Here is a 14009-nt window from a genome sequence, read left to right as displayed (position 1 = left end):
CTCAAAATGTTGAGGGGGAAAAACTGTAAAATAAAGTATTATGGGTGTGATGTTAGTAGTATATCAAAAGTGCAGCGGGAGCACTAGGGAAGGGCAGTGGGAATTGGAAAGGAGTAATAAAAGTAAAATCTGGGATGAGTCTTACAGAATGAGTAGGTGTTTCCCAGGTGAATAATCTGGGAACAGCATTTGAGGCAGAGGACACAGACAAAGGCATAAAGTATGACAACAGTCTGATTCAAAGGGGAATTGCAGCTAGGAGGGAAAGAGAGCAAGAAACAAGGGAGGGAGGCAGGGGACAGATCATTAGAGTTACCATATATGCTAAGTTAAAGAGCTTGCCTTTAAAGGATTTTCACTGGATTTTCATGTCAGAAGGATCACTGTAATGGCAATGTAAAATGTACATTGCCATTGGTGGAAGATGTACACCTGGGGGCAGAGACACAAGCCAGGAGACTACAATAACTGTCCAGGCAGAAACGATAAGGGCTGGAGCCTCACTGCTACCAGTGGGGACGAAAGCTACTCTGGACACTGAAATCATCTTTTGTACAATTTTACCATTCTATCTATTTCTTTGGTAGAGGTGTGGAGAAACAAAGTTATCTCCGTGAAATAATATGAGCTAACAGGAACCAAGCACTCATTATGTTCCAGACACTTGACAGGAGACCCTCTCGACAGGCCTGCATCTGAGAAGTCCATCCCATTCTGAGCCCCTGCAGCTGGTCACCTGCTTACACCTCAGTGGTCTACCTGCACACTTCCGCTCCTACCAGAAGCGCTATGACTTCTGAGAATCAGTGGTGCTTTTTTTTAAAGATTTGTTTTGCCAGATGTGCTTGTCAAGATTAGATAACTAAACGTTATATAAACACAAGTATGAATACAAAAAAGTTTTTTTTAAAAAAAAATTAAGTTGATTACTTTGGAAAGACACAATAAAAGTGAGTTGGCTAAACAATAATAGCAGCAGCAGCAACAATAAACTGCTGCCAGATTTAGTGTAAGCAAAACAACCACTGAAAAAACACCAGGGGTGGGGAGATGGGGGAGGCGGACGACACAGGCAAAAGGCCTAGGATTCTATAGTCAATTTACTTGCTATCAAAGATGAAAAATAACAATACAAATGTTTAGAAATGAACAATATGTTTTAAAAAGTGGACAAATTTTTGGAGAGGGTATTTTCAAACCCAAGGAGAAAAAGAATGTCGATAGCAATTTTATTCTTCTACAAATTGATCTTCTCAAAAACCCAGTATCTTAGAAACAACAGAATATAATATGAAAGTGTACTTACGAGCCTGTGGATTCTGAAAAGCCACAGCTTTGTCAATCCTTAGCTGAGACTGAAGGGCAGCTACCTCCCAGCGATGAAATTCTGGTGCTGTGGTGACATTGAGCAGGAACTCCATTAGAATATCACTACAGAAGACATGAAGATAAGGGTTACCAGTCAAAAATTTAAAACCAACATCCATTCTACATAACTGTATTGCTCTCATTATTAAACTTTAGGCAATTTGTGAATAATAATCCAAAACCAACATCAGAGGTCATAATGCCACGTTAAAAAAAAGACTACAACTGAGCAACTTAGTATTTCTTTAAAAGCAGATGTTCTAAACACACAAAGGTACTTACACATCATCCCGCAGGCATTCCACAGTATAAGCCATGTTTTCCCTTGTTGAAATCACACTGAGTCAAAAATAAATTACAGTGAATTATCTAAATCAGAAGAACAAGCTTTCCCTTATATCTTTGTTAAGTCAACCAATTCTTTTGGAAAAAATTATTTTGAAGTACATAAAGTATAAATAATAGTATAACAAAAATACACTCAACTAAATTTTAAAAAATATTTTAAAAAATCTTAAGAAAACTGCAAATATTTCAACCTTAAAAAAAAGAAGAAAATCCTGACATGTTACACATGGATAAACCTTGAAGACATTTTGCTAAGTAAAGTCAGTCAGTCATGAAAGGACAACAAATACTGTATGATTCCACTAATACGAGGTACCTAGAGTAGTCAAAATCATAGAAAGAGAACACAGAATGGCGGTTGCCTGGGGCCAGGGGAAGAGGGGGATGGGGAGTTAGTGTTTAATAGCTACAGAGTTTCAGTTGGGGAAGATGAAAACATTCTGGACATGGGTGGTGGTGATGGTTGCTTAATGACACTTATTGCCATAGAACTTATACAATAGAAGATGGTAAATTTTACGTTAAGTATATTTTACCACTACTTAAAAAAAAAAGGGCAATTTTAAAGTTGAAGGTCTCTTTGTACCATTCCCAGGCTAACTCTCACACTTTCTCCCACTCTAGAGACAAACATAATCATAGGCATTACATATTATTTTGTTAAAAACCTCATACCTTAAAAAAATCTTGAAACTTGTTTTTCCACAAAACATTTTGTTTTAAAGCCTGCTATGTTGAAACAGATTGAGTTCATTCTTAACTGCTGTGTAGTAGTCCCAGCATATTACTATATCATACTTCACTTATGCATGTCTTTAAAGATAGGCATTTAGATTGTTTCCAGTCTCAATAACGATAAAGAATCCCTTTGTGCATGTGGATTAAAAACTGTTAAGTTGTAGAATATGCTCATTTTCAACATTAATAGATAGTCCTTGATTCTTTCCTATGTAGATGTATCAATTTATTCTCCCACCAGCAGTATAAAATGGTATCACACTGTTGATTATAAGTAAATATCATTGTTTCTGGCTTCCTCTTCTGGGAACAGCCTGTTCCTCTCCTATGTCTGTCCATTTACTCTTTGGTTGTTTTTTCCTAGTTTGTAGTTCTTTATTTTTCCAAATAATCCTCTCCATGTTACATATGTTGCAAATATCTATTCCTAGTTACTTAAATTTTTACTGTAAGGCATAAAGATATTTTACATTTTATGCAGTCAAATTCATCAGTCTTTTCCTTCTTGTGCCTTAAGAAATTGTTAACCACCTTGATAACAGAGAAAAGTTCCTTTACAATTGATTATCTTCTGGTGTTTTCACTATTTCTGATTACTTATTTTTAACAAACCTTAATTCTCCACCAACTGCTTCAATTCCACGGGTTATCTTGAAAGATGAAGCTCCTTTTGTAGTCTTAGAAATGAAAAAACAATTGTTTTTAGTAGTTTTTTAATGCTAAGCTTGCCAAACATCACTTTATGTCAAAATCTAAAGTCTAATTGTCATTAAATTCAAAAGGAACGCTAACCGAATAGTGAATCCTTTTTAGTTTAAGAATTATAAAACAAAGTTGACCAAAAAGCACAAGTATAGATTTTTATACAAAGTACATTTAGGTAAAAATTCCATTATCAAAAAAAGCTTACTGGATTCATCCATTTATTCTGAAACAGATTTGCATATGAGAAAGAGTAATTTTCTTTTCGTTTCTGGCACTTCTTTTTTAAAATTAAAAATTCTGTTTTTTACTGATTTCTTATGCTCTAGCACTAACATTCGGATGGACACTAATTTAATGCTTCTCTATGGTAAATATCCTGTGGTTTTTCATGATGTATTAGGGGACTATACTGGGTTGAAAGTGTCCCCAAATTCATGTCCACCCAGAACCCACAAATGTGACCTTATTTGGAAATAGCCTTTGCAGATATAAATATTTAAAATGAGGTCATGCTGGATTAGAGTGGGCCCTAAATCTAATATGACTGTGAAAATTCAATAAGAGGGATATTTGGACACAGAGGGGGCCATGTGAGAACAAGGGCAGATATTGGAATGATGCAGCTGCAAGCCAAGGAATGCCAAGGATTGCTAGCAACCACCAGAAGCTAGGAGAGACAAGGCAAGATTCTTCCTAGAGCCTTTAGAGGGAGCACGGCTCTACTGACACCTTGACTTTGACTTCTAGCCTCTAGAACTGTGAGAGGATAAATTCTTGTTGTTTAAGCCACCCTGTTTGCAGTAATTTGTTATGGCAGCTCCAGGAAACTAATATAGGGATGTTGCTTTTAGTTTTTCTTTTCTGTAGGACCAGGTGCCACAGATTTCTAAACATATTGAGGTAGTAAAGATGCTTACCAAACTGGATGCAAGACGAAGCAAATGAGAGGTTCCTAAATTGCTGGAGTCCTCATATCTGCTGCCTGCTTTAATGAACAAACCAATTCTTGATGCAGGAGCATAGTTTTCGAGAGAAGCAATCACTAAACCATTTGGTAATTTGGTAAACTGTATTTAAAATAAAGTAGGGATGTGATTAATGTCTTTATATTACCAAGGACAGTAAGGCACATATGTGTCCAGTGAGCAACTCAGTGGGACTAACCTCAAGGTCCTGAGGATGTGGAGGCACTCCTGCAGGGGCAGTTGTGGCTTTAGCTTTGGGAGCAACTTTGAGGGAATAAAATCTCTAAACACAAAAAATACAGGTTACCACATTTTTCAAAAGAACAGTGCATTGTATCCAAGTGGGCCCAAGCAATAGAGGGTGTTCAGTGGTAAAAGAACTCCATGGGGGGATTTAGCTGATTAACTTTACTATGAAATTACTACCCACCAGTTTACCCATGCCACTCTTAAATCTCTAGTTATTTGTGATTTGTAGAGCCTGAAGGAATACTGAGTTGAACATGTTCATTTTGTACTGTGTAAAGAATTACTGTATTTTCTTTTACCTTTTAACTACCTTATTAAAACTTCAAGTAGTCCTTTCTAGCTCTAATGCTTTGGAATTTTTTTGAAAAAGTGTGGAATAGCCACATTCATACCCTTTTATAGATTTCAGCATTATTGTTTCCCTTATCTGCCCTTAGTCTCATCTTTTTAGTCTATTTCCCAATATGACTTCATTTCCTTAATCAGTTTAGTAATCTTTAAAAAAGACAAAGTATATCAAAGAAAACTTCCTCTAGCCCCCGATATTTCCCATAGTATCTTCACTCTCTTGTGTGCTACATTAAGACTACACAACCAAAGGTTTTATCTTCTTTGACTAACATACCCTGAGACTAACAATAGCTTCATCCATAGTAGATTCTCAGTATATATAATATGCAGCCACTGGAAAGGTAAAGGGGTCCTCTTAAATGTCAGATAATGGATCCAAAATGCATAACTTTATTCAGTTTTTTTTGGCAAATGATATATAATGCCACATAATTCATTTTGATTATGTCTAAGGATCTTAAGGTTACTAGTGGAGATGTTGAGAGTTAATCCTTGGTACTCCCAGGATCAAATGAACATGCTGCTAGAGTTTCCCAAGGACCCCCCTCAGAGGCTGCAATGCCTCTACTCCGTGTTGTCCAGGACGGTTTTTTGTTGTGCATTCAGCATCAGTGCTATACTATCGATAAGCTGGTTCCTAGTTTTCATTTGCTGTTAGTGCTTTTAAATTATAAATTCCAATTAGCTTTGCTTTATCATCATCAATTTCATTTCCTGGGTGTGGTATAGTTAACCCTACTATTGATTCTAGCTTTTGATTTTCCAGAAAGTAAAAAAACTGCTGTGGGCACAGCAGTTCAAATAATCCATAGTTCTATTGCTAAGGTACATTTAGGTGCTCTCCTCTCAAATGTGCCTGAACAGTGATACTTTGTTGGTTAGGTACTTCCTATAATTTGTCCCATTCAAATCTGTTGCAAAATATTATCCTAGTAATTGTCCATACAACTACTATTTTGTTTAAATAACAAAAGATGTATACATTTATTCTTATGTAAAATAAGTGTTATAAGTAGAAACAATTGCTTTCAAGCTTATTGCAATTTGTTTACATTGGTCCTCTTCAACTCTGTTATCTTCTTCTTTTTTCTACTGGAAGGTGGGGATGGATGCAATGGAGGAAGAGCTTTTGGGGCCTTTTGCCAGTCTAACCGGGCTTCTCTCTAAGGGTTATTAATCACTGGTTAGTCTAGGGGTGCTAAGAAGGGTAAGAGAATTACAGCCTAAATTACAGCTATTTGTATAATTCATATTTTATCTATTTAAACATTAAGCACAGGGAAACACCATTCCCTGGTCTTCTGCACCTCCTTCTAGAAGGTTACTAGGTTACTCAGTAACCCAGGTACTCTTGACACTTTGGGCTGGAAAATTCTTTATAGTGGGTGGCTTTGTGCACCGTAGGATGTTCAGCAGTAGCACTTCCCCCCAGGCTGTTACCGCCAAAAATGTCTCTAGATACATTGCCAACTGTCCCCTGGGGGGCAAAATTGGCCTCCCTTAACTTTTTTTTTTTTTGCGGTACGCGGGCCTCTCACTGCTGTGGCCTCTCCCGCTGCGGAGCACAGGCTCCGGACGCGCAGGCTCAGCGGCCATGGCTCAAGGGCCCAGCCGCTCCACGGCATGTGGGATCCTCCCGGACCGGGGCACGAACCCGTGTTCCCTGCATCGGCAGGCGGACTCCCAACCACTGCGCCACCAGGTAAGCCCTTCGCTGAACTTTAAATCTCAGAGACTGAGACTGTCCCTCCTTGACAACCACCGGTTCACACTGATATAACACTGACCCCAGAGGAGTTTTCCCCAAGCGACAGCTGTGTTTCACTCGGGCTTGAAGGAGGAGTCTTAAGAAGCTCTAGAGGGCACGCCAAGAAACCCTCCTGGATAAACTCTAACAAGAGATCAAGAAAAGCACACTTTATACAGCCAGGACACCACAGTAACTATCAAGTTCCAGGCACAGTGAAAAATGCTATAAAGGCATTAACTCATTTTTTCTTTCTGATTTTACTCATAAGCCCACTTAACCGTTGGGGAAGCTGATGCTCCGTGATACGCCAAGAAGAAGAGGCCGCAATTGATAGGTTAGGGATGGGGGACTAGGTCTACGCCGGCCTCCTGCGGCCCAGATCTCGCGGTCTCTTCTGCACACCAAGTGCAGCAGTGACCTTCAAAGGTGTCTCCACCCGAGTCGCTTCACCTCCGCTCTTAAGCCCTCCCCCTCCCTTCAGGTTTTCCAGCATTAAGTCTTCTTTGCTCAAAGAAAGAGCTGGCCATCCAACGCCCAATCCACCCAGCCTGCAGCCCACTTGGCCGGCAGGATTCACCTGAAGGGCAGAACAAAACCCAAGGCCCCGGGAGCCCAAACCAGGCACCTCCGGTCCGTATGACCTTGCTGACAATCTGCTCCCCCACCCTCCCCCAAGCCCGCCAACTGTACTCACCGAGAGGGACCCAGCTCTGGCTATTAGCCTCATGGCTCAAGATTGCTCCGAGCCGCGGTCACAGCCGCCTTAGAGTAAAGCAAGATGGCGGCGGACGGCGGGGGCGGCCCAGACTGCCCCGCGGCACTCTTTCCCACGCCTCCTACGTGAGGGGACTCTCTATACGACCCTCCGCACTCTACTGCTCCTTGGTGGAGGTTGGAACAGTCCAACTCCTCCAAGACGCAGGATAGGGAGACGCATAATTTCGTAACGCAGTTTTCAGAAGATAATTTAGATGATTTAAGTTACCGCTTTTTGATTTCTCTTCCTGGCCCGGATATCCGCTTTTTAATCCTCTTCTGACTACGCCTGCGACAGCCCATCGCAACCCCCCCCCACTTTGGATTCTTCCGATCCGGGCTGTCCAATGAAAGAGCCCCGGTTCGCCGGATCCCACCCACGGCCTCTGGGCTCCAGTCTTCTGAACTTCAGGACTTCCTGCACTGTGGAAGCCGGCGGCTTTAGGATACTATTCCATATCTGTCCCTCTACAGAGACATAGGCATTGAAGCCGGGTGTGATCGCCTCTTGCTTGGTGAGGTCCTCACTAGCTCATTAGCTCCATAGGAGCAGAGCCCTTGTCCAATGAATTCGCCGCTCTAACTGGCAGACCAGGCTTGGGACACACATAGGTGAGACCGAAACTTAGGAAATGCTTACGACTGAGGTCTCTGGTCTCATGGAGTTTATATTCTAGGCTGAGATTACGTATAAAATAAAAACTGAAATATAGTTTTATCTTAGAAAAATTAAAATGTTTTGAATAGTAGTGGTGTGTGTGTGAGAGACTTCTGATCTGAAGCCTGCATATGGAGAGTCACGTGACAGCTTTTGTGGGAAGAAATTTCTATGCTGTCTTCAACGAGTGTTAGCTAATAAATTGCCTGTGCCAGACACTATACTAAAGATTAAGGCACGGTTCCTCCCCTTCAGGGAAGTATAATCTCGTACCTTGCAACGTTGCGTGGTTGGGAAACCAACATTAATGTCATTTAGGGGTTTGTTAGAAATGCAGAATCTTCAGATTACATAATGGATCAAAATCTGAGTTTTACAAGGTCCCGAGGTGATTCGTATGCACATTAAAATTTCATAAGGGCTGGTCTTAGGCGTTACAGAGCATAGACAAAATTTATGCCCGAGGCCTGTGTCCGAATTTCTTCACACTTACAAGTGGTTCTCTAACAGGAGATTCCAGGTGACATCTAAGACCCGGTCATTAAGAATCCGGCAGGAGTTCCCTGGTGGCCTAGTGGTTAAGATTCTGCACTGTCATGGGTTCAATCCTTGGTCAGGAACAGAGATCCCGCAAGCCACGGGTGGTGTGGCCAAAATATATTAAAACAAACAGATCTTAAGACTCTGGCACAAAACTGTGGTAGATTTACATAGTGGTGCATGAGATGATTTAAAGTTGGTACATAAATGAACATTGTTCTACTTTAATAGTTATATATTTATTTTGAATATTTATTATGGCAAGCAATGGTGGTAATGAGTTTCCTCTTGACATATGTTTGTAAAAGAATAAAAGGTTAGTTTGAACAGCATTAAGTAAATTAACTACAGGTGATATGAAGATAAGGCAAAAATCATGAAGGTGTTATAATGAGTGAAGTTTGAGAAACATTTTGCTGATCAAGTCACCCACCTGCTTAAACTTTTTCAATGATTTCCCATGTTTTTCAGGATAAAGTTCAAATTGATTAACATGGCATACAAATCTCTGTCTCCAGTACTTTTCTTTATTTTTTAATCCCACCACTCTCCCCCACTTTCCCCCCTTGGTGTCCATACGTTTGTTCTCTACATCTGTGTCTTTATTTCTGCCTTGCAAACCGGTTCATCTGTACCATTTTTCTAGATTCCACATATGTGTGTTAATATATGATATTTGTTTTTCTCTTTCTGACTTACTTCACTCTGTATGACAGTCTCTAGGTCCATCCACATCTCTATAAATCACCCAATTTCGTTCCTTTTTATGGCTGAGTAATATTCCATTGTATATATGGACCACTTCTTCTTTATCCATTCATCTGTCAATGGGAAATTAGGTTGCTTCCATACCCTGGTTATTGTAAATAGTGCTGCAATGAACATTGGGGTGCATGTGTCTTTTTGAATTATGGTTTTCTCTGGGTTATGCCCTGTAGTAGGATTGCTGGATCATATGGTAATTCTAGTTTTAGTTTTTTAAGGAACCTCCATACTGTTATCCATAGTGGCTATATCAATTTACATTCCCACAAACAGTTCAAGAGGGTTCCCTTTTCTCCACACCCTCTCCAGCATTTGTTGTTTATAGATTTTCTGATGATGCCCATTCTAACCTGTGTGAGGTGATACCTCATGTAGTCTTGATTTGCATTTCTCTAATAATGAGTGATGTTGAGCAGCTTTTCATGTGCCTCTTTGCCACCTGTATGTCTTCTTTGGAGAGATGTCTATTTAGATCTTCTGCCCATTTTTTGATTGGGTTGTTTGTGTTTTTAACATTGAGCTGCATGAGCTGTTTATATATTTTGGAGATTAATCCTTTGTCCGTTGATTCATTTGCAAATATTTTCTCCCATTGTGAGGTTTGTCTTTTCGTCTTGTTTCTAGTTTCCTTTGCTGTGCAAAAGCCTTTAAGTTTCATTCGGTCCCATTTGTTTATTTTTGTTTTTATTTCCATTACTCTAGGAGGTGGGTCAAAAAAGATCTTGCTGTGGTTTATGTCAAAGAGTGTTCTGCCTCTGTTTTTCTCAAAGAGTTTTATAGTGTCCGGTCTTACATTTAGGTCTCTAATACATTTTGAGTTTCTTTTTGTGTATGGTGTTAGGGAGTGTTCTAATTTCATTCTTTTACATGTAGCTGTCCAGTTTTCCCAGGACCACTTATTGAAGAGACTGTCTTTTCTCCATTGTATATCCTTGCCTCCTTTGTCAAAGATTAGTTGACCATAGGTGCGTGGGTTTATCTCTGGGCTTTCTATCCTGTTCCATTGATCTATATTTCTGTTTTTTGTCAGGACCACATTGTCTTGATTGCTGTAGCTTTGTAGTATAGTCTGAAGTCAGGGAGTCTGATTCCTCCAGCTCCATTTTTTTCCCTCAAGATTGCCTTTCGCTATTCAGGGTCTTTTGTGTCTCCATACAAATTTTAAGATTTTTTGTTCTAGTTCTGTAAAAAATGCCATTGGTAGTTTGATAGGGATTGCATTCAGTCTGTAGATTGCTTTCAGCAGTATAGTCATTTTCACAATATTGATTCTTCCAATCCAAGAACATGGTATATCTCTCCATCTGTTTGTGTCATCTTTGATTTCTTTCATCAGTGTCTTATAGTTTTCTGAGTACAGGTCTTTTACGTCCTTAGGTAGGTTTATTCCTAGGTATTTTATTCTTTTTGTTGCAATGGTGAATGGGAGTGTTTCCTTAATTTCTCTTTCAGATTTTTCATTAGTGTATAGGAATGCAAGAGATTTCTGTACATTAATTTTGTATCCTGCAACTTTACTAAATTCATTCATTAGCTCTAGCAGTTTTTTGGTGACATCTTTAGGATTCTCTATGTATAGTATCATGTCATCTACAAAAAGTGACAGTTGTACTTCTTCTTTACCAATTTGTATTCCTTTTATTTCTTTTTCTTCTCTGATTGCCATGGCTAGGACTTCCAAAACTGCTGAATAATAGTGGCGAGAGTGGACATCCTTGTCTTGTTCCTAATTTTAGTGGAAATCCTTTCAGTTTTTCACCTTTGAGAATGATGTTTGCTCTGGGCTTGTCGTATATGGCCTTCATTATGTTGAGTTAGGTTCCCTCTATGCCCATTTTCTGGAGAGTTTTTATCATAACTGGGTGTTGAATTTTGTCAAAAGCTTTTTCTGCATCTATGAGATGATCATATGGTTTTTATTATGCAATTTGTTAATATGGTGTATCACACTGATAGATTCACATATATTGAAGAATCCTTACATCCCTGGGATAAATCCACTTGATCATGGTATATGATCCTTTTAATGTGTTGTTGGATTCTGTTTGCTAGTATTTTGTTGAGGATTTTTGCATCCATATTAATCAGTGATATTGGTCTGTAATTTTCTTCTTTTGTAGTATGTCTGTCTGGTTTTGGTATCAGGGTGATGGTGGCCTTGTAGAATGAGTTTGGGAGTGTTCCTTCCTCTGCAGTTTTTTAGAAGAGTTTGAGAAGGATGGCTGTTAGCTCTTCTCTAAATGATATAATTCACCTGTGAAGCCATCTGGTCCTGGACTTTCGTTTATTGGAAGATTTTTAATTACAGTTTAAATTTTATTACTTGTGATTGGTCTGTTCATATTTTCTATTTCTTCCTTTTTCAGTCTTGGAAGGTTATACCTTTCTAAGAATTTGTCCATTTCTTCCAGGTTGTCCATTTTATTGGCATATAGTTGCTTGTAGTAGTGTCTTAGGATGCTTTGTATTTCTGCAGTGTCTGTTGTAACTTCTCCTTTTTCATTTCTTATTTTTTTGATTTGAGTCCTCTCCCTCTTTCTTGATGAGTCTGGCTAGTGGTTTATCAATTTTGTTTATCTTCTCAAAGAACCGGCTTTTAGTTTTATTGATCTTTGCTGTTGTTTTCTTTGTTTCTATTTCATTTATTTCTGCTCTGATCTTTATGATTTCCTTCCTTCTACTAACTTTGGGTTTTGTTTGTTCTTCTTTCTCTACTTGCTTTAGGTGTAAGGTTAGATTGTTTATTTGAGTTTTTCTTTTTTCTTGAGGCATTGCTATAAACGTCCCTCTTAGAACTGCTTTTGCTGCATCCCATAGGTTTTGGACTGCTGTGTTTTCATTGTCATTTGTCTCTAGGTATTTTTTGGTTTCCTCTTTGATTTCTTCATTGATCTCTTGGTTATTTAGTAACATATTGGTTAGTCTCGATGTGTTTGTGTTTTTTACTTTTTCTTCCCTGTAATTGATTTCTAGTCTCGTAGAGTTGTGGTCGGAAAAGACCCTTGATATGATTTCAATTTTCTTAAATTTACTGAGGCTTGATTTGTGACCCAAGATGTGATCTGTCCTGGAGAATGTTCTGTGTGCACTTGAGAAGAAATTCTATTCTGTTGTTTTTGGATGGAATGTCCTATAAATATTGATTAAGTCCATGTGGTCTGTTGTGTCATTTAAAGCTTGTGTTTCATTATTAATTTTCTGTCTGGATGATCTGTCCTTTGGAGTAAGTGAGGTGTTAAAGTCCCCCACTATTATTGTGTTACTGTCGATTTCCTCTTTTATAGCCATTTTATAGCATTTGCCTTATGTATTGAGGTGCTCCTATGTTGGGTGAATATATATTTATAATTTTTATATCTTCTTCTTGGATTGATCCCTTGATCATTATGTAGTGTCCTTCCTTGCCTCTTGTACCATTCTTCTTTTTTTTTAATAAATTTATTTGTTTATTTTATTTATTTATTTTTGGCTGCATTGGGTCTGCGTTGCTGCGCATAGGCTTTCTCTAGTTGCAGCGTGCAGGGGCTACTCTTTGTTATGGTGTGCGGCTTCTCATTGCAGTGTTTTCTCTTGTTGCAGAGCATGGGCTCTAGGCACACAGTCTTCAGTGGTTGTGGCACGTGGGCTCAGTAGTCGTGGCTCACAGGCTTAGTTGCTCCACAGCATGTGGGATCTTTCCAGACCAGGGATTGAACTCATGTTCCCTGCGTTGGCAGGTGGATTCTTAACCACTGTGCCACCAGGGAAGTCCCCTATTTGTAATTTTATTGATTTGAGTCTTCTCCCTTTTTTTCATGATGAGTCTGGCTAATGGTTTATCAATTTTGTTCATCTTCCCAAAGAACCAGCTTTTAGTTTTATTGATCTTTGCTATTGTGTCCTTCATTTCTTTTTTATTTATTTCTGATCTGATCTTTATGATTTTTTTCCTTCTGCTAACCTTGGTTTTTTTTTTTGTTGTTGTTGTTCTTCTCTCTCTAATTGCTTTAGGTGTAAGGTTAGGTTGTTTATTTGAGATTTTTCTTGTTTCTTGAGGTAGGATTGTATTGCTATAAACTTCCCTCTTAGAACTGCTTTTGCTGCATCCCATAGGTTTTGGGTCATCGTGCTTTCATTGTCATTTGTTTCTAGGTGTATTTTGATTTCATTTTTGATTTCTTCAGTGATCCCTTGGTTCCCTAGTAGCATATTGTCTAGCCTCCATGTGTTTGTATTTTTTACAGTTTTTTTTCCTGTAATTGATATCTAGTCTCAGCGTTGTGGTCAGAAAAGATGCCTGATATGATTTCAATTTTCTTAAATTTACTGAGGCTTGATTTGTGACCCAAGATGTGATCTATCCTGGAGAATGTTCTGTGTGCACTTGAGAAGAATTTCTATTCTGTTGTTTTTGGATGGAATGTCCTATAAATATTGATTAAGTCCATCTGGTCTAATGTGTTATTTAAAGCTTGTGTTTCCTGGGGCTTCCCTGGTGGCACAGTGGTTAAGAATCTGCCTGCCAATGCAGGGGACACAGGTTTGAGCCTTAGTCTGGGAAGATCCCACATGCCATGGAGCAACTAAGCCCGTGCGCCACAACTACTGAGCCTGCACTGTAGAACCCATGTGCCACACTACTGAAGCCCATGCGCCTTAGAGCCCGTGCTCCGCAACAAGAGAAGCCACTGCAATGAGACACCTGCGCACTGCACGGAAGAGTGACCCCACTCGCCCCAACTAGAGAAAGCATGCGGGCAGCAATGGAGACCCAACATAGCCGAAAATAAATAACTAAAGTTAAATTTAAAAAAAAAGCTTGTGTTTCCTTATTTAT

At 39.1% G+C, this 14009-nt stretch overlaps 1 protein-coding gene across 1 annotated transcript in view; it reads right to left on the bottom strand.

Moving 5' to 3' along the window:
- The window catches only part of LOC116740478 (cytochrome b-c1 complex subunit 2, mitochondrial), a 32889-nt gene extending 25609 nt beyond the window's left edge, over positions 1 to 7280 (bottom strand). The window contains 6 exon segments of the mRNA XM_032606123.1: positions 1307 to 1431; positions 1651 to 1707; positions 3067 to 3131; positions 4077 to 4226; positions 4324 to 4407; positions 7169 to 7280. Coding sequence (XP_032462014.1) covers positions 1307 to 1431; positions 1651 to 1707; positions 3067 to 3131; positions 4077 to 4226; positions 4324 to 4407; positions 7169 to 7201 — 514 coding nt within the window. The 5' untranslated portion in view covers positions 7202 to 7280.
- Between the last annotated feature and the right edge of the window lie 6729 nt (positions 7281 to 14009).

The sequence above is a fragment of the Phocoena sinus genome, chromosome 15 (genome assembly GCF_008692025.1).
Source record: "Phocoena sinus isolate mPhoSin1 chromosome 15, mPhoSin1.pri, whole genome shotgun sequence".
NCBI classification, from domain to species: domain Eukaryota; kingdom Metazoa; phylum Chordata; class Mammalia; order Artiodactyla; family Phocoenidae; genus Phocoena; species Phocoena sinus.
Note: the sequence above shows the minus strand (reverse complement) of the source record. Positions and strands in the feature narration are given on the sequence as shown.